Below are 25,951 nucleotides of genomic sequence, written 5' to 3' on the forward strand. Positions count from 1 at the left end.
GTCTGTCACCTGTTACTATCATTCCTTCTTCTTCAGGGAATTGACCTTGGAGAACACGAAAGAGGGCAGTGGACAAAAAAGAAGGAACAGTACATTAGCTGGGCTTCTAAGTGAACATTCGGAAGGAAAATACTAGGGATTTTTAAATGCTTGAACAGAACTCTGGAAGCATGTTAATGTATGGTGCTGTGGGCTTCAACAATGCCCACAGAATTATGACATTAGATGTGCATTAGATGTGCTAAAAGAGTCATGTGGCCTTGAATTAAAACAAAATAAAACCGTCCCCCTTTCATGGTGCATAATGCCAGTAAGAATAAGCAAGTGGAGGAGGAGGGAGGGGGGAACCCAACAGATCTTTCCAGAAAGGATGCACAATATTTTCCGGGCTGATAGACATGGTCAGCCAGGGGCTGCATTCCAAATACTGAGTGGTGCCAGAACAAAAGCTAAATTAGATGTCACTTACATGTAATTAAATATAAGTAATATGATTACTTTCCAATCATGTATTTAATCATTGCTCCCATCTGTCACATTAAAAAGTTAGTGCTATGTCAAATATTCCCCCTGCTTTAAAATTACTGTACCCTTTTGGGGGAGGGGATATAGAAGCAGAGAGCAAGCAGAACTGGGATAAAAGGAGATGTTGCTTGACTTTGGTGGTGACAGTTTTTCCCCTTCTTTTTTTCTTTTTTTAAAATTTTTTTATCAGCCTTTCTTTCCGTGTTTCAGTATTTTTACAATGCTATGGTCAGGTGATCATTGGAAGAAGAAGATACCATAGAAAGAGAGTCCTTACACTACTTTAAGTCTAGGTGTGAGTATTTTTTTTTAAAGAAAAACAGATATTGGCTACCTATAGCATAAACCATGTTAATGTGACTCCTAATTCATCCTTCTTTCACATGAAATAATGACTTCCATAAATGACTGGCCTGGCACTATTGTGAAATTTCAGGTTAGCAGATACAAGGGACTTTGCCTTTAAGGGACAAAATTCTCCTATAATTTAGTCAATTTACATAATGGAGGTATTGTATAATACATTGACAAAAATATGGTATTTTATTCTGTTTGTGTGATCTCACAAATTACATTAATCAGTCTGATGATGTACCCTCCAATTTACTGGATGTTTGTGAATAACAGAGACACCCTCTTCCCACATAGTCTATTAAAATAAGATTTTCTCTTATTTAGAAACCTGTTTAGAATTGTAATTTGATACCAACCAGATTTTCAGCAACACATGCAGTCTTGATGCATCTTGTCATTCTCCTCTGCTCTACAGTGTAATTATAAAAAGACCAGTTCCTGTCTAGTTCAGATTTTGATTCCCAAAGAGTCCAGTCAGCTTTCTCAGTAGAGGTCATAGTAAGACATTACAACATTAGCCTTTTCCTGCTCTTTCTCTACAGTAGTTCAGGGAGATACTTTCTCATATTCCAGATACTTTTAGAACCACGGATACACATTTCTGCTTTGAATTTGAGGATTTCCTTTTAAAAGTGAGAAAATCTGTGGTCCACTGCAATGTTCATGAGGAACCTTTGCTGAATAAATACTTTCCTCAGTCTGTGCTAATCTCCTGCCATTTCTTTGTAGGCTAAGGAGATATAAAAAAAAAAAAAACAACCAACCTATAGTGCATTTAAACTGAGGAAGGGAAATTACCAGCTGGTTGGTAAGACATAAAATACTTCCCTAAAATACAATGAGAATGAATTCTAAATACTGTAATCACAAAACTATCTGAACCTTTAGCTATAAAAGGGCTCAATCAATGCAGGGAAAGTTAATTCTTGGACATAATTGCTGTGCCTCTAATATTGTGAGGTAGTACATTCAAATAATTCTTCAGATTATGAAGTAGACTGGCATGGACCTTAATGGATTATAATCTATGCCATGTGCACAAATAGTGGGTTTTAGCAGTAACACATGTGTGAATTAACTTTAGAACTGATTTTTGTTTGATGCTCGCAATAGTATAAGTACAAATAGTGAAATGACAGCAGAAAATGGTGACACAGGCAAATTTTTGTAGCACAACACTTTTGAAATGACAGCCTGGCAGATGTTTAGCCAAGATTTTAATCTTATTTGCCATTTCCAAATGTTCAATTTATATCTGTTCATGGGCTACTCATCCAAAATTTAAAGGTATCAGAATGGAGTAATATTCTTGTACCCAATGGTACTTTTTTTTCCAAAAGGCAACTGGACTTTCTTTCTTTCTTTTTTTTTCTTTGAAAAGCTTCTTGGATGAGGAGCAAAACCTTTTCAAAGGGGAAAAAAAGCAAGAAAGTCCAGGTGCCTTTTGGAAAAAAGCACCTTTGGGACTACCATGACTTGGTTGATTTAGAATCTCCATAGACAAAGAGAGAAGTGATACTTCTTTTGCAACAATTAAGCTAGCCCCATCATTAAGTTTTTAATGTGGAAGCAAATCTTAGAAAGGGAACATATTAACATATATTCAAGTATGCCTGAGCATTGGATTGTCTATTACAGTGTTTCTCAACCTTGACAAATTTTAAGGCATGTGGACTTCAACTCCCAGAATTCCACAGCCAACATTGCTGGCTGTGGAATTCTGGGAGTTGAAGTCCACATGCCTTAAAATTGTCAAGGTTGAGAAACACTGGTCTATTGATTCCTTTTTACGTTCAGAAACTGTGGAAACCAACCGAGCAGCATCAGAAGAATAGTAAGGTGGAATAATGAACAATTAATGAACAATCCCTAAAATAATGATTGTGTCTGCATAATTACTGAATAATGCTGTGTTAGCAATATGTTACTAACCTAATGTGCATTGCACTTGGATACAATGTATGTAGCAAATCTCTCCATTGTATACCCGTGAGAAACGGACCTAATGTATCACAATGTGTATTAGAATGTGTAGTCCTTTGTTCCTGAGAAAGAGAAAGTATAAAACTGAAGTCTGAACCCACCCTCGGGGTTCAGAATTGCTTGCTGTTACTGCTTCTGAACCTGCGCAATAAATCTCTCTGCTAAACCCTCTGGAATTTGTAAGAGTCCTTGCGTTTTCCACAAGAATAGAGTATTTTGTTATCTGACTTTCCTATACCAAAACTGGAAGCAATGTGTTCAAAATAGTTAATAGCATTGGTAATGTGTTCAAAATTGTTAATAGCATTTTCTGTTGAAATTAAGTATGCTGAGCACCCTTCAGTTTAATATTTGGGGAACATTTAAATTAAATGTCCAGGAACAAATCATAATTCCAGCAATGGAACTAAGTGAGAAGACAGAAGGAAGAAAAATTCCAAAACGTTTGTGCACCACATGGCAGGTAGGATATTGGGAGTGTAGTATAACTATCCCCTTACTTCTGAATTGGAAGGAATAATTGTGCAGCCCCCAAGCCTTCTATTGTAGGCCATGAAATGTGGGGAACCCAGGAGGAATATTAAAAATGTGAGGAGAGGAAAGAGGAAAAGTAACGTGGCAGCACCATACATGAGCTCTTCTCTGAAATCAAACCACCCAGCAAAGTAAAAGAAATATACGCTCAGCAGCCACAGATCTCCTCAGAAAAAGATGTCAGACTCAGTTGGTAAGAAAAGTCTCCCAGAGAGAGCATTTCCTCATCAGGAATCTGCATGAGATTTCAGATCTGATGCAACAATATTGCAAATTCCTCTTAGGCAACCCAGCTTCAAAATGTGTAAGTAGGAGGCACATTTTAAACATTTAGATTTTAGCTTTCTAAAAAAAATAAAATACAATTTAAATAGAACTTAAAAGACATCTGACATTTTTTTTTTGATGATGATGGGGAGATGTCAGCTGTTCAAGTAAGCTAGGCCAAGAAAGAGACACTAAAGGAATTCTACCGATGCTACTTGCTAAATTCTTTGTTGGGGGTTCATTAACAGAAACTTGAAAGCCTGTAGAGAAACTTCACCCTTCTTAAGGCCAAGGTCAAGGGAGAGGTCATCTCAATCTGATTCTCATACTTTTTACTTTTTCAAGGCTGGGTAACCATTTCCCACTTCCTTCTCAAGGCCTTCTCCAGAGCTACATTCCTCAACAGAAGATTACCATGCTTATGGATATTTAATTAGAAGTAGACTCTGATCAATGGAAACATCTATGTAAATGTATTGATGAATTTGTGAAATGATTCAGTAAAACAAAGTTCATGAAACATTTGCCTTAATTTTTGGCCACACCAAACCAAAACTTTTTACTCCAACCTCGGTATACAGATACCAGGACTCTCCCAGAATGAGACGTCACAGCAGTATCTATAATGTAACTGCAACCCTCCCAATTTGTAATACTTGTGCATAACATTTTCATTGATTCTTTGTGTAAGCTGCAATTTTGAAGTAGAAATCAGAATCATAACTGGACTCTATATTTATTTATTTGATTTATGTCCTGCCTTTATTATTTCTATAATAAAAACAGGACAGTGGCCAGTGTTAATCTGTAATCACAATTCACCACTTTCTAACTTTTATGGAACCGACTAATGCTTTCTTTCCCCCTTCTTCCTAATCTCCTGCATTCTCTTTTTCCTTTGCCTATTGTAGAGAGTATGCTGTAACTTATGCCTTTTAAAAATATATAACTTTATTTATTTTTTAAAAATACAAAGTTAAATAAACAGAAAAAAGATTTTAAAAAGTAAACAGTTCAGAAAGAAAAGGGGACAAGAGAAAAGAAAAAAATACAAAAAATATTAAAAAGAATGATTTCTGACTTTCTTTGGTACAAATATAGATTTTAAAAACTCTTATTCTAAGACTAACATTTGTCTGCATTATTTTGATAGTCCCATAGAATTCTAATCATCAAATCCCCAAATCAGCTTTTCATTTCTTTCTCACAAAAAGTCCAAAAGAAATTTTCAAGTAGAAATAAACTTTGTCAAAGTCTTTTTTTATCAAGGCTGTCAGTTTTGTTATCTCCACTAATTCTCCACCAGTTTCATCATCCATTTTTCCATTGTAGATATTTGTAAGCCCTTCCACCTTTGAGCACATAAAGTCTTGCTTCCATTATCATATGGAAGAATAAAGTTCCAGGATATGTTTCCATTTGTTTATCCATTCAGCCCAAAAGAACAGTCTCTAATTTCAATTGTATATTTACTTTTAAAACCATCTGGATCAAAATACATATTTGATCCTAATATTTTTGTTGTAGGTCCACCAAGGATGGAAAAATGCGCACTCAGTTTGATTATATTTCCGAAGAATATTTGAAATTTGTTTTTATATATTTTTGACAATTTATCTGCCACGTACCAACCATACATCATTTTATAAACTTTCTTCAAGATTTAAATTCAATGTAAATTTCAACCCTTTCTTCCACATATTCTCCCTTCAATCTAACTATATATTGTATCCATAATTCATGCATGTTTAAGAACTCCTGAAAAATACCGCTTTTCAATAAATAATAATGGCATTTCTGAATAACCATAAGTGTTTTTAACTGGCTTTTCTGAGTGACTAGAAGAGCCTGATTTCCCATATATCACTGGATATGTTCCCCATAAAATCATGTTTTTAGGTTGTCAGATTCATTTCTTTATATTTTAGATGTTCCTTAGTTTTAAACCACAGGAGGATGAATTGGATGTAGAAACGTACATTACCCAACCGTATTATTCCCTTGCAAAAAAGCTTCACAGCACCATCTTTCCTGTCTATGTAAGTATTATTTCATTTCTAATTTGCCAAATTTGGGAAGAGGGCAGGATCAGATTGATTCATTTTAGCCTTGCCCTCTCACATTTTCAGGCAAACTGGGACTTTGGGAGTTGCGGTCTCAGCGTATCTGAAGAACACAATGATGATAAATCATTGTGAGATACAGGACAGGGTTTTTTCAAAGGAGAAATCTTCATCTTACCCAGTGAGCCAATTTCTGAGAAATGGAGCATAATGTCATAAGCTCCAAAATTTCAAAGTGAGTTCTTTGAGATTTTTCTAGCGTACCTAAGATTTCTCTAAATATTAGGCACAGAGCAAGGAGGCACACCAGAGATCCTTGGCCCAAAAGCTTCTGATCTCTCACTTCAGAATAGAGCAAAAGTGGTCAAAATTTGAGAAAAGTCTGCCTCTCTTCCTTTACAGAAGCAACGGCTTGAGCACCTGGTATATAAACCACTGTGCAACTTGTCAGAGACTCTGAGAGGACCCCACAAACTGATCAAGAAGCGCTTGGACAAGCTGCTTGACTATGAAGAGTATGAGGAGAAGAGGATTGAGACGGGCAGTGTGACCTATGAGGAGGAGGCTGTCATGAATACCTATCTTGGCATTAACTCCTTGCTTGTATCTGAGCTTCCTACATTCAACCAGGTGGCCCTGAAGTGGCTGGCCTGCATACTGTGTTCTTTTGTGACTCTTCAGAGGGATCTGGCCAAACAAGTCCTCCAAGAGGCAGAAGGGGAGATGGTCCAGGTAAGAACAAAAAACGGACAAGGCGATTTCTATTTGATTGTTTTCCCCTTCAAGGCATATCCTTGAAGAAAAAAATGTAGCATTTCCTTGAAAACACAGTGCTGATGTGCAGTCTGTTATGAATAGTATAAATGGCAGAAGAGCCACTACAAAGTTTAGGCATCTTAGGAGACTAACTGTTTTACATATACTATTTTTCAGCCATTTAATTCTAGACTTACTCTTACAGCTGCCCCATAGACATCTCTCTGCAACTGAATTTTGGAAAATGGTAATGAGTACTTTAAAACAGGCTGAAGATCAGTTGTCCTTTCTCCAGGAGAAGTTTGACACTGTTTTGCCAAATCCCGTTGTGCAGGTATGATGCTACTGGAAAAGCAAGAGGGTGTGTGCTTACTCATGCACAATTTCCTCAGCTGACTCTTGGCTAGTTAATTCACAAATATCTGATATGGGCACGGAAAAAGCAAATGCTAATTCTAAGTGAATTCAAATGCTAATTCCAAGTGAATTCTGGTTCTTCTCCAGTAATATTCTGTGATATTTGGATGCTTGGATTGTCTTGTGTATAAACTTGGAATTTGAGTGCTAGGGAAGTGAATAATTCAAAGACTTGCTTGCTTGTGTTAGGACCATTTGCTTTACTCTTTTGTGAAGTACTCAAGATGAGACTCAGTTTATGATGTCACATTTTTCATTAAGGCACTTAGATATCTTTACTAAGCAACCTATTTGTGCATTTTATGCATTTTAGGAGAAAAGTGTATAAACCCTTTTTTTTTTGAGTTATTGACCCATACATGCTGTATATATAGATGTTATTTCTGCAGCGGATGGTGGCGTTAGTATAAATTGTAGGCCAATGGATGGTTTTGTATCAATTTCTGACTCAATAAATTCAGTTACTAATAATCCCGAAACAATCTCAGCGCCAGTAGCAGCATTAGGAACGATAAAGCAGATAATCTTAGCCGGTTGATTTTGGAGTACCATTAAATGACTTGCCATTAAAGAAATTACTGGCCATGTTGCTTAAACTTTATAATTTGAGAATTGTACACATAAAACATCTGGACAGATTCTAGATATTTGCATCCCCAGCCATGGAAGGGTGACAAGTAGACAATTATTATGCTTTGCATTTTTTTTAATTTAATTTAGGCATGTTATATTTAGCCTACTGACAATTTTCAGAGTAGTTGACCTTAGATCAGTCTGATGGTTTGAAAGGCTATAGCACTAAGATTCAGCAGCAGCTGTCTCAAGCAAATGTATTGCTCTTTTGCTCTGCAGGAGAAATAGAACTGGTAGTATCAGAAGCAGATGAGACTAATTTTCTTTCTCCTTTTCCCAGTGCCCAATTTCTTGCAGTCCGACTCTACCCCATTTGCAGAATTGCCTACTCTCTCTGTTTTCTGAAACTTAGCGTGCAAAATATGCTTGACTTTCAGGATTTGTCACACCTTGTTCTAGGATATTTTTGGTTAGATGCATCAGCACCTTGTTTCATTATGATTTGTGCATATAAGTGCATCAAACACAGTAGCATGTTGCTTCCACAGGGGGATACGTTTCTGACTCATTTCTCCTTCTGCCTTTTCAATAGCCTCTTAGCTCTGCAGAGGAGAAGAAGGTCCTTTTGCTTCTGAACAAACATGGCCCAGATAAGTTGTACCAGGTGACAAGCGAAACCAGTGGCTGCAAAGATATGGACCTGACTCTGCAGAGGGGGCAAATAGTGGCTTTTTTGCATGGCATGGACTCCAAGGGCAACACAAACCGATGGCTGGTAGATTCAGGAGGTACTGTCAGCATTGCAACCACCCAGAACCCTTTCCTTTGGAGCCGTAAAGGAGAATGTTTGTAGCTCAGGGTTGAAATGAGGATCCTTGGTGCTGCCTGAGCTTGGTTGTTTTCTTGCAGACATTTCATTACCGAAACTAGGTAATCATCATCAAGGCTGAATATGTTACCTAGTTTGTGTAATGAATGCTCTGCAAGAAAACAACCGAGCTCAAAAGAGCACCGAGGACCTCTTTTCTTTGTTACCAAGAGTGGTAAATTGGGATGGTCTGATCAGTCTAAACCAGAGGTCACCAACCTTTTCATGCTGGTAGCCCAGAGGGAAAGGGAGCAGCTGGGAAATTTGTGTGCATGCATGCATGCACACGTGTGAACGGAGCTGCGTGTGAATGGGACTGCACGCACACACATGGTGCTAGCGGCCCCGTTTGCACATGCGTGCAGGAGCTTGCCACTACCGCAACTAGCACCCATGTGCATGTGCAAATGGTCCACGTAACTCCCATGTGCACTAGTGGCCCCATTTGTGCAGATGCTAGCAGCTGCCTCTAGCCCCATGTGCATGTGCAAACGGGTCTATGGATCCTAGCAAAAATGGGGATGTGGTTGGGGACCCCTGATCTAAACCCAGTCTGTGTGTCACACATTATTCTGTTTTGTGAAATTTGAAAAGTAATGATTTTTTCCCCATTGTACTTGCCTTTAAAAAATCCATGGTTGTATAAGATATCTACCTCAAAAACCTAAGTAGGATCAGATCTGGATGGGAGATTATCAGGAATCCTCAGGGCTTGTAAATAAATGATAACATAATATATGCCATGTGTTGTTGTTCATCTGTATTTACCTACTTTTAAAAACTGCTACAGATCAGGTGGTTTTTACTATGTCCTGATACATCCCCTTTGTGTTTTATGATTTTTACATATTTTCAAGGGGTTCTTAGTGCTCTCTGAGTTTGCTTGTTTTCCTGCAGACATTTCATTACCCAAACTAGGTAATATCATCAGTGCTAGTCAGGATGTATTTTCTTTTTCACATGAATATAAGTGGGTATGTCCTAAAATCAATAAAAGTCAAACTCAACTGAAGGAAGTTGTGTGTTTATAGTCAAAATATTTTTTTGTATTTTGCTTATGCATTGATGGCTGATTGTATGGCTATATTGTAATATTTGCTGTTTCCTATACAACCTGGTCTACCTACCTGGTTTATATTTTTTGAATTATGTATGCTTTAATTGTAACAAATCCTTACATGACGGAAGGTGGTATTGAGGAAAGATGCACTTATAAATTCAAATGATCCAAAAGGACTATTTTAAAAAACATGCACTGGCATTTAGACCTTTTTTTTATTGAAATTTTTCAAAAGTTTTACAAATAAAAATCCACCCCCCCCCTCCCCAACCACCCCACCCCCCCCCCGACTTCCCAGAACTGAATATAGGATTATTTAACAAATATTTTAAAAATAACATTTGCAATTTATAAAATAATTAATAATAATAATAAAAATCACAGTAATAATATATATAATAATAATATACATAACATAAACTTTAAAATGAATAATATATACTAAAAAAGAAAAAAAAAAATAAAAAGAGAAGAGAGAGAGAGAAAGAAGAAAAGAAGAAAGTAGACGAAGAATAAAGCATATATATATATAAAAAAAAATATATGAATAATAATACATAAAAAATGTATATATATAAAAAAAGAAAAAGAAGAAAGAAAGAAAGAAAAAACAATCATTACAAATTATAAAAAGGCTAAATAATATTTTTTCATATCCAAATTATGTTGTATAAAATTTATCCATTTTTCCCATACCGCAAAAATTTTTTCTTGAGATTGCTCCTTTAAGAAAGCCGAAATCTTTGCCATTTCTGCCAAATACGAAACTTTATGAAACCATTCTTGTAAAGTAGGCAAAGATTCCTTCTTCCAATATTGTCCTATTAACAACCTAGCGGCTGTAATCAAATTTAACATCAATATAACCTCCTTAGCATCACAGTCAATAACAATACCTAGTAAAAATAATTGCGGAGTAAATTTTACCCTCCTTTTAAAAATTCTTTGAATATTCCACCATATCTTAATCCAAAAAGCTTTTATATGCTTACACGTCCACCAAATATGGTAATAGGTAGCATCCAAATATCCACATCTCCAGCATTTCGGCTGTAGATTAGGGTACATAATGGACATTTTCTTTGGGTCAAGGTGCCATCTATAAAACGCATTTAGACCTTTTTTAGCAGGTAAAAAAGGGATGGGTAAAGTGATCTGGCTGCAGAACAGTCTTGGATGAAGTGCAGCCTTTTGATATAAAATAAATCTGTGTCTGATATCTTTTACATCCCTACTGCATCAGATAAGAAGCTAAAATCATAACCACAGAATATTTCATTAAACCTAATCTGGTGGGCTCCAGATGTGTTGGATTACAATTCCTAAATCTATGGCTGGTTATCAGGGGAATTATAATCCTATCCGATCTGGAGTTCAGCAATTTGGAGAAGATTATTATAGAGTGCTATTGCTCATGTAACAGGTGACCGGATAGTCTGTTTAGCTAATGTGGAAGAAAAAAAAGGAACTTGTAGTTCTTCCTTTGGCAGATTTTTTAACTTTTCAGTATAGTTTTTATTTGCGTTGTAAATCCATTAATTTTTTTTTTAAAAAAATAGATTAAGACACATCCAGTGTTTTGTCATTCTTCTAGCTTAACTGAGTGTTTTCTACTGAACAGGTGCCTTTATATGCCTTTCTATAGTTGGGTGAATTGAAATACTAGTCACTGAGCTTCTCAGAGATCAAGAGTTGACTACACTGGAAAGCAGGGTATTGGATTAAATGGACCTTTAATTTGATTACATTATTTTAGGCAGTTATATTTTATTAGTTCCCACTAAGAATATAATTCCTAGTCAATTGCATTTTATTAATGAGAATTGGACTTCCCCCCTTGAGACAGTTTCCCCTGATTTATCTGAGTAACTAGGAGGTGATAGGAAAAAAAAGACACCTAAATGGTTTTAATTAAAGGGAGAGTTGCTTACTCTCTGAACAGTGAAAATCAAATATCAGGAAGAAAACTAGAGCAGTGGTAGGATAGCTGAAGTAGCCCAGGTGTTGTAAGTTCCCCTGCCAGATTCTGCATGCATTAGATAATTGCAAAAGACAGGAAAGATGCCTTTTTACAACAACTGTACTATAGTCCTGATAGCCAGAAAATGAGACGGTCATTGTCCAGACTGCAGGGAGCGGGGAGTAACTACAGAGAGAGGTGAAGGAAGAGTATTCTTTTCAACAACCAGAAAATCAGTCATTGAACTACAGGTTGCCTGTCCCTTGGTTGAACCTTGCCTAAACCAGGAGTAGAACCTCAATTGTTCCTTTCTTTCACTCTCCCCTTTTTTAATACTGACTTTTCTATCATTCTCTGCCTTTGTCCTCCAACCAGTTCCTTTCCTCTCTTTTTTCTTGCCTTTCTTTCCCGATATTAAATGTCTCATTCTCTATATACAATGTATTTTTTCCAAATTCCAGGCCTTACTCTAATTCTATAGCTCTGTATCTCCCCTTCTTGTCTCCATTCATTATATTTGTGCTAATTTTTGTCATCTAGCCCACTCGTCTTCTTTCCTTTCTATAACATGACATGACATAATCATATTATAGTCTAACAGCCGTGGTGGCGCAGTGGTTAGAATGTAGTATTGCAGGCTAATTCTGCCAACTGCCAGCAGTTTGATCCTGACTGGCTCAAGGATGACTCAGCTTTCCATCCTTCCGAGGTTGGTAAAATGACGACCCAGATTGTTGGAGGCAATAGGTTGACTCTGTAAACTGCTTAGAGAGGGCTGTAAAGCACTGTGAAGCTGTATATAAGTCTAAGTGCTATTGCTAAGTGCTATTATTAAGCTGAAAGACACATATAAGAAAATGCAGATACGGTACAATAAAAAGTATTTATCTCAATAAAACAGTTTGAGATAAATAAGTTGATAGATATTATGTTAAGCATTTCAAAATGCAGTCATTAATGAATTAATAAAAATTAATTAAAATGAATAAAAACCTTACTTCTATAGCCATAGTTAAAAGTTTAGCCATTGTGGTTGTAACATTAGGATTTTTATATGATTGTAAAATTTTAATATATTCAAAAATATCTCCTCCTGGCCTTGATTTAAAATAGCACAGACTACATTCTGCCAAAAACTCTTGTAAAAATCACATCTTTTCATTAGTACACATCCTCTCTTCTTCCCTACACTAAATGCTGTCTTTTTTTCCATTCCTTTTTATATCAAATCGTTACTTCTACACCATTCTTTTCCAATTATGTCAAGTTCATACTGCTTTCATTGGCATTACTGTATAGCCATCTGCTAGTTGATAAACAACAAGGGAACGCTCCACTTCTTGTCAGCAGTCTAGCCTTCAGCTTAATGTTACCTGTCTTGTATACCCTGCAGGTCCAAGAGGCTACGTGTCACCTGGAAAGCTCCAACGGTACCATTATGTCCCCAGCCCAAAGCCCAGAACAACAACGTTGCCCCAGGGTGATGCTGCTGAGAAAATGCATCCTACTTACAATTTCCCCCAAACTCCCAACCCCCCGGTGTACTTCAGCACTCCAGTTTTGCAGGTGAGTAAAGTTCAATCTCTTCAGCAGCACCTCTCCTTCTCTTTCTTCTTGCTCTGATTTTTAAGGACAATAGTATGAGTTGTGAACAGGCAGTGAATTTATGGCGAGAGACTGGCAGATAATGGGATCTCCTGTCCTGTTATGCTGATTTATATTTTAACAGGGCCATTTCAGGATGCAAACTTGGGTATGCCTCTCAAGTGATTTTTTTTTTCAAGTAGTTTGTTATGATCTCAAATGGATTTTTAAGAAGAGACTGGACAGCCATTTGTCCGAAATGGTATAGGGTTTCCTGCCTGACCTCCAAGATCCCTTCCAACTTTACTATTATTATTATTATTATTATATGGAATAGGCCAGATATGCTGACTCACTCTTGGGACATTTATAAAGGGAAACCTGAATGTGGGTCAGATTTGGAAACTAGTAAGGTATTGGTTAAATGAAAAAAAACAAACCTGTAATGAGCAATGAAAACAAAAACAAAGATTGATAAGAAGTAGCAGTCACACGATGGATTAGTTTATATGATTATGTCTAACAATACATAAGATCAGAACAGACACTCCAGCTAGAGTTGGGCATTCACTAGCTGCTTGTGTAGGAGCCAAGAGTCAAAGCTGTAATAGGACCCTGAAAAGTTTAGTCCTCATGAACTCCGAATGAAAATTATTCACCACCACGACTAATACTATTTCTGTCTCATAACTAGAATCCCAACTGGAAAAGATCTAGAAAACCTCTTTCCAGCAAGATCTTTTGTATGATGTTCCTCTGATTCCCTACCATCTTTTCAGCTACATTCTTTAAAACAGGGAGATTGAACCCCAGGCAAAATTAATTAAACATAACTAGATCCAGAACTGGCTACTGCTTCTTTCAAAGTAAAATGGCATTACTTCCTTATTTGGAGAACCATTTGAATACTTCCTGAATCTAGCAAGATCCAGCCAGCCATACCCTGCCTAGCTATTTGAAAGAGCAAAGAGGGGCCTGAATCCAAATCGCAAATGGTAAAATTCAAATGACAGAAAATCCTATCAAGTGAAATTATTTGTCAGAAATCTGCAAATTCATCCAGCCTGCCTGCAGTCACTTCATCCTGTCTATCTTTCCCTAAAATATTGTATATAACCCAGCACAAATCTGCAGATGAAATAAGTGAAAAGAAGAACTGCTACATTGCAATTCTTAGCACCATTGTGTAGACTGAAACGTGAACTTTCATTAATGTTTGGTGTTATATACCTTTATTGTTTTAGATCACGGGTGTCAAACTCTCCACGTCACATGACATGTCGCGACATATCGCGACTCTTTTTGCATTGCTGGCAATGGGGTGGGCGCGGCTTTGGTATGATGAAACTGGCCCGTGGGGCAGCAGTTTGACACCCCTGCTTTAGATCCCTTTTCCATCCCTCCACTTATATCAGTTCTCTATTAAATTAAGGAATCGCTTGAATCAATAATTGGGGGAAAGCCTCATGGGAGTAATCTCATCATCTCTGGCCACATTCTAAGGACTGACTACTCTGAAATGTAACTGCTGCCAGATTGTGGGGTACTTCCCTAAATGCCCTCTGGATGGGTGGATGGCTCTAACCAGTCCTCCATCCTTGTGGGGCTCCAGAGTGTCCCAAAGGACAGCCATTAATGCTTTCCATCTTCAGATCACATCTCATGTGCTTCAAAATAAAGACCAGATCTAGCTTGTGTCCTCTTGCAAAAGTTAGGGCTGCAATTTACATGTGACAAGTTGATGTTTGCCATTAAGGCCATGAGCACAAAGAGCTACATCTGACCTCTCCCCCAAGGTATGTAGGTCAAAGCCATCCAAGAGTAAAAACCTCAGGAATTCCAGCACCAGCCACAAGATACCAAGATGAAATCCAAGAACTTAAAGAGCAGCTCGGCAACCAGCACCCCAGCAACATCCATGGAGAACACATTGATCAGGGTGGACTTCTGGAATCATGCTACTGTAATTGGCCCATGCATATGAGCATAGAACAATGGTATTCATCCTGGCAGCTAGTGCTATTAAAGCTAGAGCATTGTAAGCAAATTGGCACTCCCCCAGGCATCATAAATAATGATCGTGCATTACAGAAACTGCTGTAAGAACTGCATCTTCAGGACCCTGAGAACACTGAGCAGTGAAGGAGACTATTATACAATTTTGTAACAGTGATAAGTCATCACCCAGTGCCACTAAACCTGAATGGAATAAGCTTCTTTTCCTAAAAAAAAAAAGGTAAAATAAACCTATTGAATTGGGAGAAGCTCACCCCCACTTTATAAATGTCCTTCCTCTGGAGCTTTCAGATGAGCTGCTTCTAAATTTCAGTCCAGGGATCTTCTGAGAAAGTACTAAGTCCATAGTTACAAATAGTCCATCTAACAGGTAAGAGGCCCAGAAGAGGAACACAGGGTAAAGAAGGAGAATGAGCAGAAGAATAAGGGCTACACATGAGCAAGAAACCCAGTTCTAATGCTGTAGTTGGCAGCGCCGAGAAGGAGTTAGTTTGCAGCCATGAGCATGCAAGTGAGATTGGTCTGTACATATTATCACCTAATGCTGATATGGAGTGAACAAAATTGCTTTATACCCACTTCCCAAAGTGATAATAGTAAATGGTGCAGCAACATGAAACTCTTTACTGGTAAAACCAACAGAAAACCTTGTAATGGACCCAAAGGGGACAGAACCCAGAACACTGAATATTATAGTATTCTTTCCCCATTTAAAATATTGTAGCTTTCCTTCCCCATTTAAATCAATCTGCTCAGCACAGAGCAAGGGATTTCTCAAGAACAGCAGGTGAAATATTCTTTTGAAGGACAATAAAGCAATATCCATAAGGAGTCTGTGTATGGCCTGGAAAGTGCCAGTCGGGAGTAGCACAAACAAAGGACTCTGCAGAAGATAGATCTCTGCTCTTCCCTGCAGCCCAGCTGAGAAGGAGATGAAGACAACATCATGAAAACAAGGAGGAAAAGTGCAATTACCAGAGATGCATTGTGAAGCTAAAAAAAAAAAAAATCAAAATAACAGCTCACTGGCTTCTCAATTCCTTATCTGAAATCAAATTCCATAGTTTCCTGAAACAGACTAAGTATAACCAAAGCAGGATTATCTCCTGAATCTGCTCTATTTCCGCTACCCTGGGCAAATGTCAATTTCCTCTTTCTTCTTATTCAATGCTGTGCAACATAGAAACAGTCCTTCATTAACAACATGCATTTTGGGTGCAGTCCTAGGAAACTCTCAGAGGGAATAATCCAGTCCCAGATACCCTCCCCCTTTTCCTCACCAACCTCCCAGACTGGTGCTTTCCAATGTGGATAATGCCCAATCTCAGAAAGTCCTCAGGAATGTGGGGGAATGTGGTCAGAGCCAAGCTAGATCTTCTTCCCTGAAAATCTTTCTTTGTATTGCCTGGGTCTGGAAAGATTTCTTTTAGTGGGGAGATGGGTTTATGTTGCCCTCCCTCTACCTCTAGGATGGTGCTAGGAGACCACTGCAAAGAGCATTTCAAGGCTCAAATACTCTTGACGTTTACATTAGGTTTGCTGTGAGTTTGCCCAGCATCAAGAACTGAGTTGAAAAATTCACAGTTCTTTATGCCTGCCACTACTTCCATTTATTTTCTTTTCATTCATGCCCCTCACTGCTCAGCATTCATCGCACAAGGTTACATAAGCCGACATACTGCAGAGCATTAGAAAGCCATACAGGCAAGAAAATTCATCTAACAACACCCAGGAGGAGCCAGGCTCTTCATATATGTTAGTCTCAAGGTTTAAATCCTGGCTCTTTCTCTCCCCTTTTTATTTCACCATTTGTCTCTTGGCTCTGAAAGATTCTGCCTCTTCTCTCTTATTTACAATATAGCTTTCTCTGGTGTAAAGATGAGAGATTCTTGCCTCACCAGCTTTAAACTTACCACTTCCTGCAGGCTGGCAATTGACAATCAAAGGTTCTTATTTCTTTGGACTAGTAATACATTTGTGTCCTGCATAACTCCACAAATTTAGATACTTATTCTGTCTCTACTTGCCATACATTTCAGAATAAATTTCTGCTTCTTTGAGATGTTTGCAGAAAGGCATCCCCGAAAGCTGCTTTGCCTATCCGGATAGAACTGATCTGGCTAGGCTTACTTATTATTATTTTTGCATTATATCCTGTAGTATAATGATCAAAATCATATCCTGTATTATAACTGCATTTCTGTTTTTCTTAGGTACGTGCTGCTTATCCCTTCATAGCCAGGAGCAATCAGGAAGTCAGTCTGGAAGCTGGCCAATCAGTGACTGTGCTGGAACCCCATGATAAAAAGGGAAACAAAGAATGGTCTTTGGTGGAAGTGAATGGACAGAGGGGCTACGTGCCTTCCAATCACCTGGTGGTGTTACCCCCACAGCCACCTGGATGGGTTTTACCCTTTTGACCATTTCCGGCTTAGTAAATGCAACTGTTAAGTGATGCTTGGTTTAGAAGTCAGCTATATTTTCATTGCCTGTCTCTTGCCTTTTCTTTCATGACATTCAATGGACAAAGAGGCTGATAATGAGGCCAGGAGGCCTCTGGAATATTGTGAGTTTCAATTTCAGAAATTCAGCATGAATTTGTGCCATATTTATTGAAAAACTATGAAGGAATGTAGGTACATAAGCTACTTATAGTTGTGATGGCATTTCTTGATCTAAGGCTGACAAATATTGGAAAGAAGGGTTCTTGTAGTAATCTAGAATAATTTCTGTGTTACAAATAGTCCTCATTCAGTGATCACATTTGGGACCCACAACTCTGTCATTAAGTGAAGCAGTTGCTAAGTGAACCCACAACAGTGCTTACAATCTTACTTCAGCTTTCCTTTGCCTTACAAACCTGGAAAGGTTGTAGATGTTGTAAAGTTACTTTTACATCACTGTCATAACTTTGAATTGTTGCTAAACGAGACAGTCACTAATGTGGACTACCTGCGTTTGATTAATGCATGGTCTCAGAGCAAGGATTTCTGCAGGACACCTAAATGTAACTGTGCTTGGTGCAATAAGGGCTTAGAAGGGGAATTGTCTCTTCCTAACTCATTCCAAAACACCCATCTCAATCAATTAGCAAGAAACCACAAGAAGGAAGCTATGAGCCATAGGCTAATTCAGGGGTCTGCAACCTTGACAACTTTAAGACTTGTGGACTTTAGCTCCTAGAATTCCATAGCTGGCTGGTAGCTGAAATCTACAAGTCTTAAAGTTGTCAAGGTTGCAGACCCCTTGGGCTAATTGAAGCCCCATTCTTCTTCTTTCACTGATATAAAGTCCTTTTGGTTTTATGATAGTGAAGAAATAGCTAAAGGAATCAGCTCAAAATCTTCCAATGATCTATGATACAACTCCCAGATTAATAAGCCTAGTTGTTCTCTTCAGTAATATATAAATCTTAATAAACTGAACAAAATGGCTATGGTGATAAAGTTTTTGACTAAGAACAGGGAGAAACTGGTTTTGAGTCTGCCCTCAACCATGGAAAGTCAGTACTTGATTTTTAGCCAATTACTCTCTTATATCCAACTCACCTCACAGGATTTACGCTAGTGGGAGAAAAAATAGTGCTATGTAAGTCGTATTTAGTTTCTAGAGAAAAGATAGTACACAAATCTAACAAATAAATATTTGCTTTAAGTAACCTTCATTGAGGTGATACAATGGCTATTCTCATTACTGGAGAGAATTACTGGTGGCGTAATGTTTAAAGTGCAGTTTCGCAGGCACTCTGCACATAGCCTGGAGTTTGATCCTGATGGAGCTCAAGGTTGACTCAGTCTTCCATCCTTCCGAGATTGGTAAAATGAGGACCCAGATTATTGCTTCTACCTTGTAAACTGCCAGAGAGTACTATAAAGCACTATGGGGCAGTATATAAGCCTAAAAGCTATTACTATTGCTGTATCAGTCCAGTAATGGTTAGAAAACTCTGGAAGACACTATAACATATTAGTGGAGATTCCACCATATGAAATATTCAGCACTGCTCTAAAAGGCATTCTGAAATATTGGAAGCATATTCAACTAAAACAATATTGGAGAGAAAAGAAAAATGGTTAAGAGTTATCTTTTGGCATGAAGTGGTTGTTACCAACTTTCAGGTAGAAATATGGAATGGCAAAATATTGCTAGAATTGTGAAAGTAGTAAGCTGATAGGTACACAGAAAACTAAATTTGAATGCACAAACAATATATGATTTGTCTTTGTTTTTCTCCAAAAAGAGCAAGCAAATTTGCATATGAAAAATAATCTGAGGCCCTTCTGAAGATAAGTGAAAAAGATGGTATACAGAAACTTATTATCAATTGATACTTTCTTATTAAAATATTCCCTCCCCCTTCAAAAACTATACACTAAAATAAGGAGAAGAATTGCAACTGCAGACATTGATTTCCAGTGAAATCAGAATGTGCAATAAAGGGATGTGCCTGTGAGATTAACATGAGGCATAATGCAATTTTTCAGTGCCTTCTACCAGAGACTATGCTTATCTTCCCACATCCATGTACCTGTAATCACATCAAATTACTTTTGGTATCAGCATAGAAAATAAATGCATAAACTGATCTGAAGGCTCAGGATAACATGAAACATTAAGCTTTTAATGCATCTGGGTGTGACTGATAAGACAACTTGCAGTGTTTAAAAATGTAACTACGGTAGATGTCTTCAAGGGTGGCTCCTGAATAATTCGTGGGTTTGCTCTTTGCCATACAAAATTTTATGTGAGATGGAGGATAAGATGAATGGGTAACATGATGTTTTAACTGACTCTTAACACAACCCATACGTGTCTGGATTTTGACTTTGTATATCCCAACCGGGCCACGGCCTACCACGTGAGTGGCTGGCCAGTGAGTGTGGGTGTGGGTGTGGGTGCATGCACAGTCCCGTTCGCACAAACGTCACCATGAGTGTCGCAGGCATTTACGGCCCCACTCGTTCGAGTAACAGGTGTTCATGTGTAAGCATGTGTGTATGTATGTATGCATTCACCCCCCCCCCACACACAAAACCATCCCTTCTTTCCCTCCTCCCCCTGCCACCCCCGAAAGATTGGGGAACTCTGTTGTAATGTGAGGTTAGTAGGATAAAGGCCAAGAAGTGACCTTATACCCCCAAATCCCCTTTCCTTGTTGTTGTTTTAAAAAAAACTACTGTAGTATTTAAATCTTCTAAATAGCTGCTGCTTTGTTTGTCAACTTTGCAACAAGTAAATTCTTTGGGTCAAATCTCAGCTTTAGAGTTAATAAGCTGAACTACTGTGACAATATAACTTGTACATTCTAGCTGAAGTGCTTACATGAGTGAGAAATGGCCTTGCACACATCTTGTAATCTATGGAAACGTCCTATGGTATTGAACTGCTGTGAACTTTGTCTTAAAGTCCAAAAATTGAACGCTAAAAATAATGAGATTCAGAAATTTCTTTATATTTGTAACAATAGTGTATTTGCATTATATTAACTGTGAAAGAAATGAACAGTATTGACTCTCTACTTAAAGATGCTTTTCAAACTATTCCGGTGTAAGCACATGTTTCTCGTCCGAATATGTGTCTTCCTACATTATGTTGCTATGCAGCTCTTTTACCACCAGATGGCTCACTTACCTCATTTGTCTCTTAAGCATACCAGGCAACATTTGAACTGGCTATCCCTTTATGTTTTGAATAGAAACGACTAGATTGTTGGCATTAAAAGCAACAGTTGATATTTACTGCCTTGTTTCCCAATGCTGCTGTTCATGACTAATCGTTCTAGTACATTGCTTTTCAGAATAGTTTGAACAGTTGGCAATGGTAACTTATTTGTTTACATTGGAAGATAGTGAGGATACAATTGTACCTTTCACAATTTCCATGCCCTCTACATGGATCGGACTACAGTTCATATATATATATTGTATACAGAATAGAATAGGATAGGATAGGATAGGATAGGATAGGATAGGATAGAATAGAATAGAATAGAATAGAATAGAATAGAATAGAATAGAATAGAATAGAATAGAATAGAATAGAATAGAATAGAAGCTGGAAAGGACCTTGGTGGTCTTCTAGTCCAGCCCCCTGCTCAAGCAGGAGAACCTATACCATCTCAGACAAGTGACTGTCCAGTCTCTTCTTAAAAATCTCCAGTGTTGGAGTACCCACGATTTCTGGAGGCAAGCTGTTCCACTGGTTAATTGATCTCACTGTTAGGAACTTTCTCCTTAATTCTAGGTTGCTTCTCTCTTTGATAAGTTTCCAACCATTGTTTCTTGTCCTGCCCTCTGGTGCTTTGGAGAATAATTTGACTCCCTCTTCTTTGTGGCAGCCTCTCAAATACTGAAATGCTGCTATCATGTCACCCTTATTTCTTCTCTTCTTTAGACTAGCTAAACCCAAGTCCTGCAGTCGTTCTTCGTATGTTTTAATTTCCAGGCCTTTGATCATTTTAGTTGTTCTTCTCTGAACTTTTTCCAAAGTCTCAACATCTTTTTTGTAGTATGGTGACCAAAATTGCTTGCAGTATTCCAGGTGTGGTCTTACTAAGGATTTATAAAGCAGTACTAATACTTTGTGTGATCTTGATTCTATGCCTCTATGTATACAACCCAGGATTGTATTAGCTTTTTTGGCTGCTGCTGCACTCTGCTGGCTCATATTCAAGTGATTGTCCACTAGGACTTCAAGGTCCCTCTCACAGTTACTGTTTTTGAGCCGGGTCTTGCCTAAACTGTACTTATACCTTTGACTTTTCCTGCCTAGATGTAAAACTGCTTTTCTCCACATTAAAACTCATTTTGTTGGATAGGGTCCATTGTTTAAGTTTCTCAAGATCTTTTTGGTTCCTAAGCTTGTCTTCTGGGGTGTTGGCTATTCTTTTCAGTTTAGTGTCAACTGCAAATTTGACGAGTTCCCCTTCTATTCCCTCATCTAAGTCATTTATGAAGATATTAAAGAGTACTGGGCTTTGTGGTACCCCACTGCTTACGTCTCTCCATGTGGCTGTAGTACCATTGAAGACTACTCACTGAGTATGGTTTGTTAGCCAGCTACAGATCCATCTGGTATATCTACAGTATGTATATCAGTATGTATATATGTATAGCTACAGTATATGGATGTGTATGCATGTATGTGGATTGTGTGTGTGTGTGTATTCCTTTGAGAGTGGGCATCAGAATTTTCATTTTAATGTGTGCCATTGTGTACAGAGAAAAGTGACAGTAAAGGTTATCTCATCTCATCTCATCTCGTCTTATCATCTTATCTTATCTAGTTCCCATTATCCTCAGATAGCATGGTTCAAGTTTCAGGATAGCGGCAGAGAAACTAGTACATTGGGAGGGGTGAGGTGGGTATGTTAAGAAACAAGTGGAGCATAGGTGGAGCTATAGGGTACATATTTTCACGTAAAGATGATTAGGCACGGGTGAGTGTAGCATTGGTTGCATATCCTGTTCTCTTTCATGGGTAGGGAATTCTCATTCCTGAAGTCCATCGATCTGCCAAAGTTGTGTATCACCGCATAGACCATGCTGAATCTACCCATAAGAAATGAGTTGTCCTGAGCTGCCTTTAGACAGTATCATAATAAGGAAGGGTCGAGTTCCCTTTTGAGATGCAAATGCCAGTCTAGGAGCCTGTATACCATAGCAAGATTCAGATCAGGGCAGCCCGGCCATTCCAACTGCCAACCTGAATGATGAGTTCCCATTTGTGACATACTTGATATTATATGCCTGTTTCAAGGATAGGTCTAACTGCTCCCAATGTCAAAAAGATTCTTGGGCCCTAGTTTAATAGGCATGTGCAGTTCTGAGGCCTGAAGCTGGCAACTGTGGGTCTGCCAAAGTGTAAGTGACACCAGAATCTCATATTTGTCTCAGTACGGGGCAGCAAGTAAAAGATTTAAGTTGTTGTGTCCATTTGTCATTCCGGACCATTTGCATCCAGATCGCTTGCATGCACCTACACACAGACAGCTGCTTCTTCTGCTATCACATCACGTCACATGTTTCAATTGAAGCTGGCTTGGGCTATACCTAGGGCTATATAAGCAATCATCCCCCAGACAATGCCCTCCAAAAACTTGGAGCCACAGATTCAAGAATGTCTAGTCAACACTTTGGGGATTTAATACTTTTTGAGTACCAATATTAAGTACAAAGTAAATAGAATTATTAAAACAATAAATGATAAAAATCCATGAATTGCATTTGTGTAAGCCATGATTGGGGGAGTAGATCATTTGTGTCCAAGCTATACCATTTTATGTTTCAATTGGGAAGGCAGGTGGCAGAGTATTCCACTTTAAAAAAAACAAAGCAGTAACGCCAGGAAGCCAGCATGTTAGGAAGAAAGTGGTTGCACAGCCTGGTTTTCTTTCTGCTGGTTACATTTTTCTATTACAAGATTATTCATGTATTCATTTTTATCTGAAGAATCATGCAGCCTTGTAAATATCGTCCTCTGGATTGAAGTGGTATAGACCAAGCACAGGCTTATTATCTCACTAACCACCAAGTTTCAAGATAGTTATGGGAAACCAAAACATTCAGTGGCTACATGCTAGGAAAAATATGGATGCTTTTAAAAGAATAAGTCATACTGATAGTGGGACTGACCGGGAACCTTTTGATGAGAAACCAGGGAACAAACTAGCAATCATCTAATCTAACCTTCTCTTTCAAAACTATTTTCTCAGGCAGGGAACTGCCGATCTTTATTTTGAAAAATGTCCCTCCTCAGCCAGGTTAGGTTTGACTTCCCTTCTTTAGTATTGAGCAGCAGGTGATACACCAACTGGAAGAAGGCTGCTGAAAGAGAGAAAAGGCCATCTGGAAAAGTTCAAGCTACTTCATCAGCTAGCAGCTGTCTTGACCCCAACCTGGGAGACCGAGAAAAGACATAGCAGGAGTTGGGAATTGGTTGAAGATAAGTTAGGAGAACAGCAATAGAATCCAAAGTATTTTAAGTGACATGACCCTAGGATTCAACCTGTGGCAGTGCAAACATTTTGGTGGCTTCATCTATGAATAGGATGCTAATTCAGCTATGCAATATTGTATACTTCCAGCAGTTTGGAAACAGTAATAGGAAGGAAGATAAAGATAGGGTCAAGGATAGATGTTTCCCCTCTGGGTGGCCCATTCTTGTCTTCTCTGAGCTAAGTACAAGGCTCAAGTCTCTTTCAACCAACATATATGGACAAATAAAGGGTAGCATGCATGCCTTTAAATAGCATGGCAAGGGCATACCCTTCAGTCAGGAATGCTCTGGCGGTCTTACTGGAACATGTTGTGTTTGTATTCTGGAGCCAATGAACAGTGCTTGGATAGATAGACCCAGCTGGTTCATGAAAGTCATGGATGTTAGGACACGAAAATCTCTGGCTTCACACTTAGCATCTGATGAGGCTTTCATTACAGGGAATCTTCCCTGTGCCCCACTCCCTCCTATTAAGGCCCAAGGTCACAGCTAGGGTAGGTAAACTCTCATTGCTCTGTTTCCAGCACTCTAGACTTATTTAGAAGGCTAGAAATGCTCCATAGATATTCACAGTTGTCAGCAGTTCTCTCTGTTAGTCAGCTGGGAACTCTTATTTCCTCCAAAGAAACAGCCAGGGAATTTATTTGAACTTGATTCTAATTGGGAGATGTTTCCATAGGCCTAATGAAAAACAAGAGAGTCAGCTAAAGAGATGCAAAAGATAGGGAACATTTTTGTCCAAGCAATATCGTTAAGCAGATTGATTTAAAATTCCTCTTTTCTGAATAAAAATTCTGATCAGACCAAGTTATTCCTCTCATGTGTGTATCTGTAAATGTTTGTGATCTGTTCGCATCTTTAAAAAATGTACAAAGTTTCACATTTTAGGACATCATTAAATGTATCTTTTGTGGCAAAATGGTTTTTTAAATGTGAGTTTTATGGGAAAAAGAAAAAAATTAAAGATGCAATACTATAAAAAGAAGGAATATAAAGTTGGACTATCTGACCAAGGATAAATTATTTTTTTTTTACATTTTTGGTGACTCCTAATGGACTTTCTGTTGACCTAAGATTAAAAAGATGATTTCTGGATTGTACATGGGTAAACGTTATAGAGAAAAGACTATTTTATAAGACAAAAAGTATGTATGATTACATGTATTAGATTCACTTATGCTCATTGTGATGAAAGTTGGAAGCCATTCTGTATTATTGTTGCTATTGCCTTTTTCTTTTCTTTTGTACATTTTTCTGCACCTCCTGAACTGTTATTTTATTATTATTTTTTCTTCTGGTATAGTTTGCATTAGTTTTTACTAATATATTAAAAAGGAGGAGGAGGATCCTTTAATATAGAAATCCTCAAATTAGATCATGACAAAAGAATGGTTGATGGATATTTTTTTTAAAAAAAAAAAACTTGGAAAGTAGTTTCTCAGAGTTTGTCTTTTCCATCCTGAATAGTATCTTTTTCTTTATAAGGATGCTACTAGCATCCCTTCTTAACTGGAAGAATCCACAACATAAAAATTACACTAACTTCTACAGCTTCCCAACCTTTGTTTTTTTGCTTCAACTCTCTTGCTGGTCTCTGTGATGAGGTGATTGTACTGCTTCTGGAGCTTTCTCTAGTAAGCTGGGAATCAGAAAAGGCTTCTTCTGCACATGTTGCAAAAATCTTTTCTGGTGTTTTCAGTGAATTGAGTCTAGGAAATACACCTCTGCATAGTCACGAAGCTCTTCCTATTGTTAGACATTCAAGGAGAAGTCCCAGAAATGAACTCATGAAGCACCTTTGATTTGTTTCTCAGAGCTGCTTTGCTTTTCAAAACTGCTTTTGGATGCTTCTCTTGAAGTTTTGGTCAGCTTTGGTCAGCCCTAGCTGTTTTCTTTCCAACACAAATACCAAGATTTAGTTGTCAAGAATTCTCTTTGAGTATGTGCCTTAAGATGACAGAGAATACCCTGGCACCTTGGAAACTAATTAGTTT

General features: G+C 38.0%; 1 protein-coding gene across 4 annotated transcripts in view; it reads left to right on the forward strand.

Annotated features, from left to right (window-relative positions):
* Positions 1-20,500, forward strand: part of ARHGEF37 (Rho guanine nucleotide exchange factor 37) — an 87,824-nt gene extending 67,324 nt beyond the window's left edge. For 3 of the 4 annotated variants that reach the window (XM_039352659.1, XM_039352649.1, XM_039352669.1), the window contains 6 exons: positions 5,592-5,702; positions 6,129-6,458; positions 6,688-6,816; positions 8,065-8,260; positions 12,754-12,926; positions 17,174-20,500. In XM_039352659.1, the coding sequence (XP_039208593.1) occupies positions 5,592-5,702; positions 6,129-6,458; positions 6,688-6,816; positions 8,065-8,260; positions 12,754-12,926; positions 17,174-17,380 (1,146 nt within the window). In that variant the 3' untranslated portion in view covers positions 17,381-20,500. The remainder of the gene's footprint in view (positions 1-5,591; positions 5,703-6,128; positions 6,459-6,687; positions 6,817-8,064; positions 8,261-12,753; positions 12,927-17,173) is intronic. The other variant, XM_039352680.1, reaches the window with a different exon arrangement.
* The last annotated feature ends 5,451 nt before the right edge of the window (positions 20,501-25,951 follow it).

The sequence above is a fragment of the Crotalus tigris genome, unplaced genomic scaffold (assembly GCF_016545835.1).
Source record: "Crotalus tigris isolate CLP2741 ecotype Arizona unplaced genomic scaffold, ASM1654583v1 scf7180000017568.12009008, whole genome shotgun sequence".
In the NCBI taxonomy this organism is placed as follows: domain Eukaryota; kingdom Metazoa; phylum Chordata; class Lepidosauria; order Squamata; family Viperidae; genus Crotalus; species Crotalus tigris.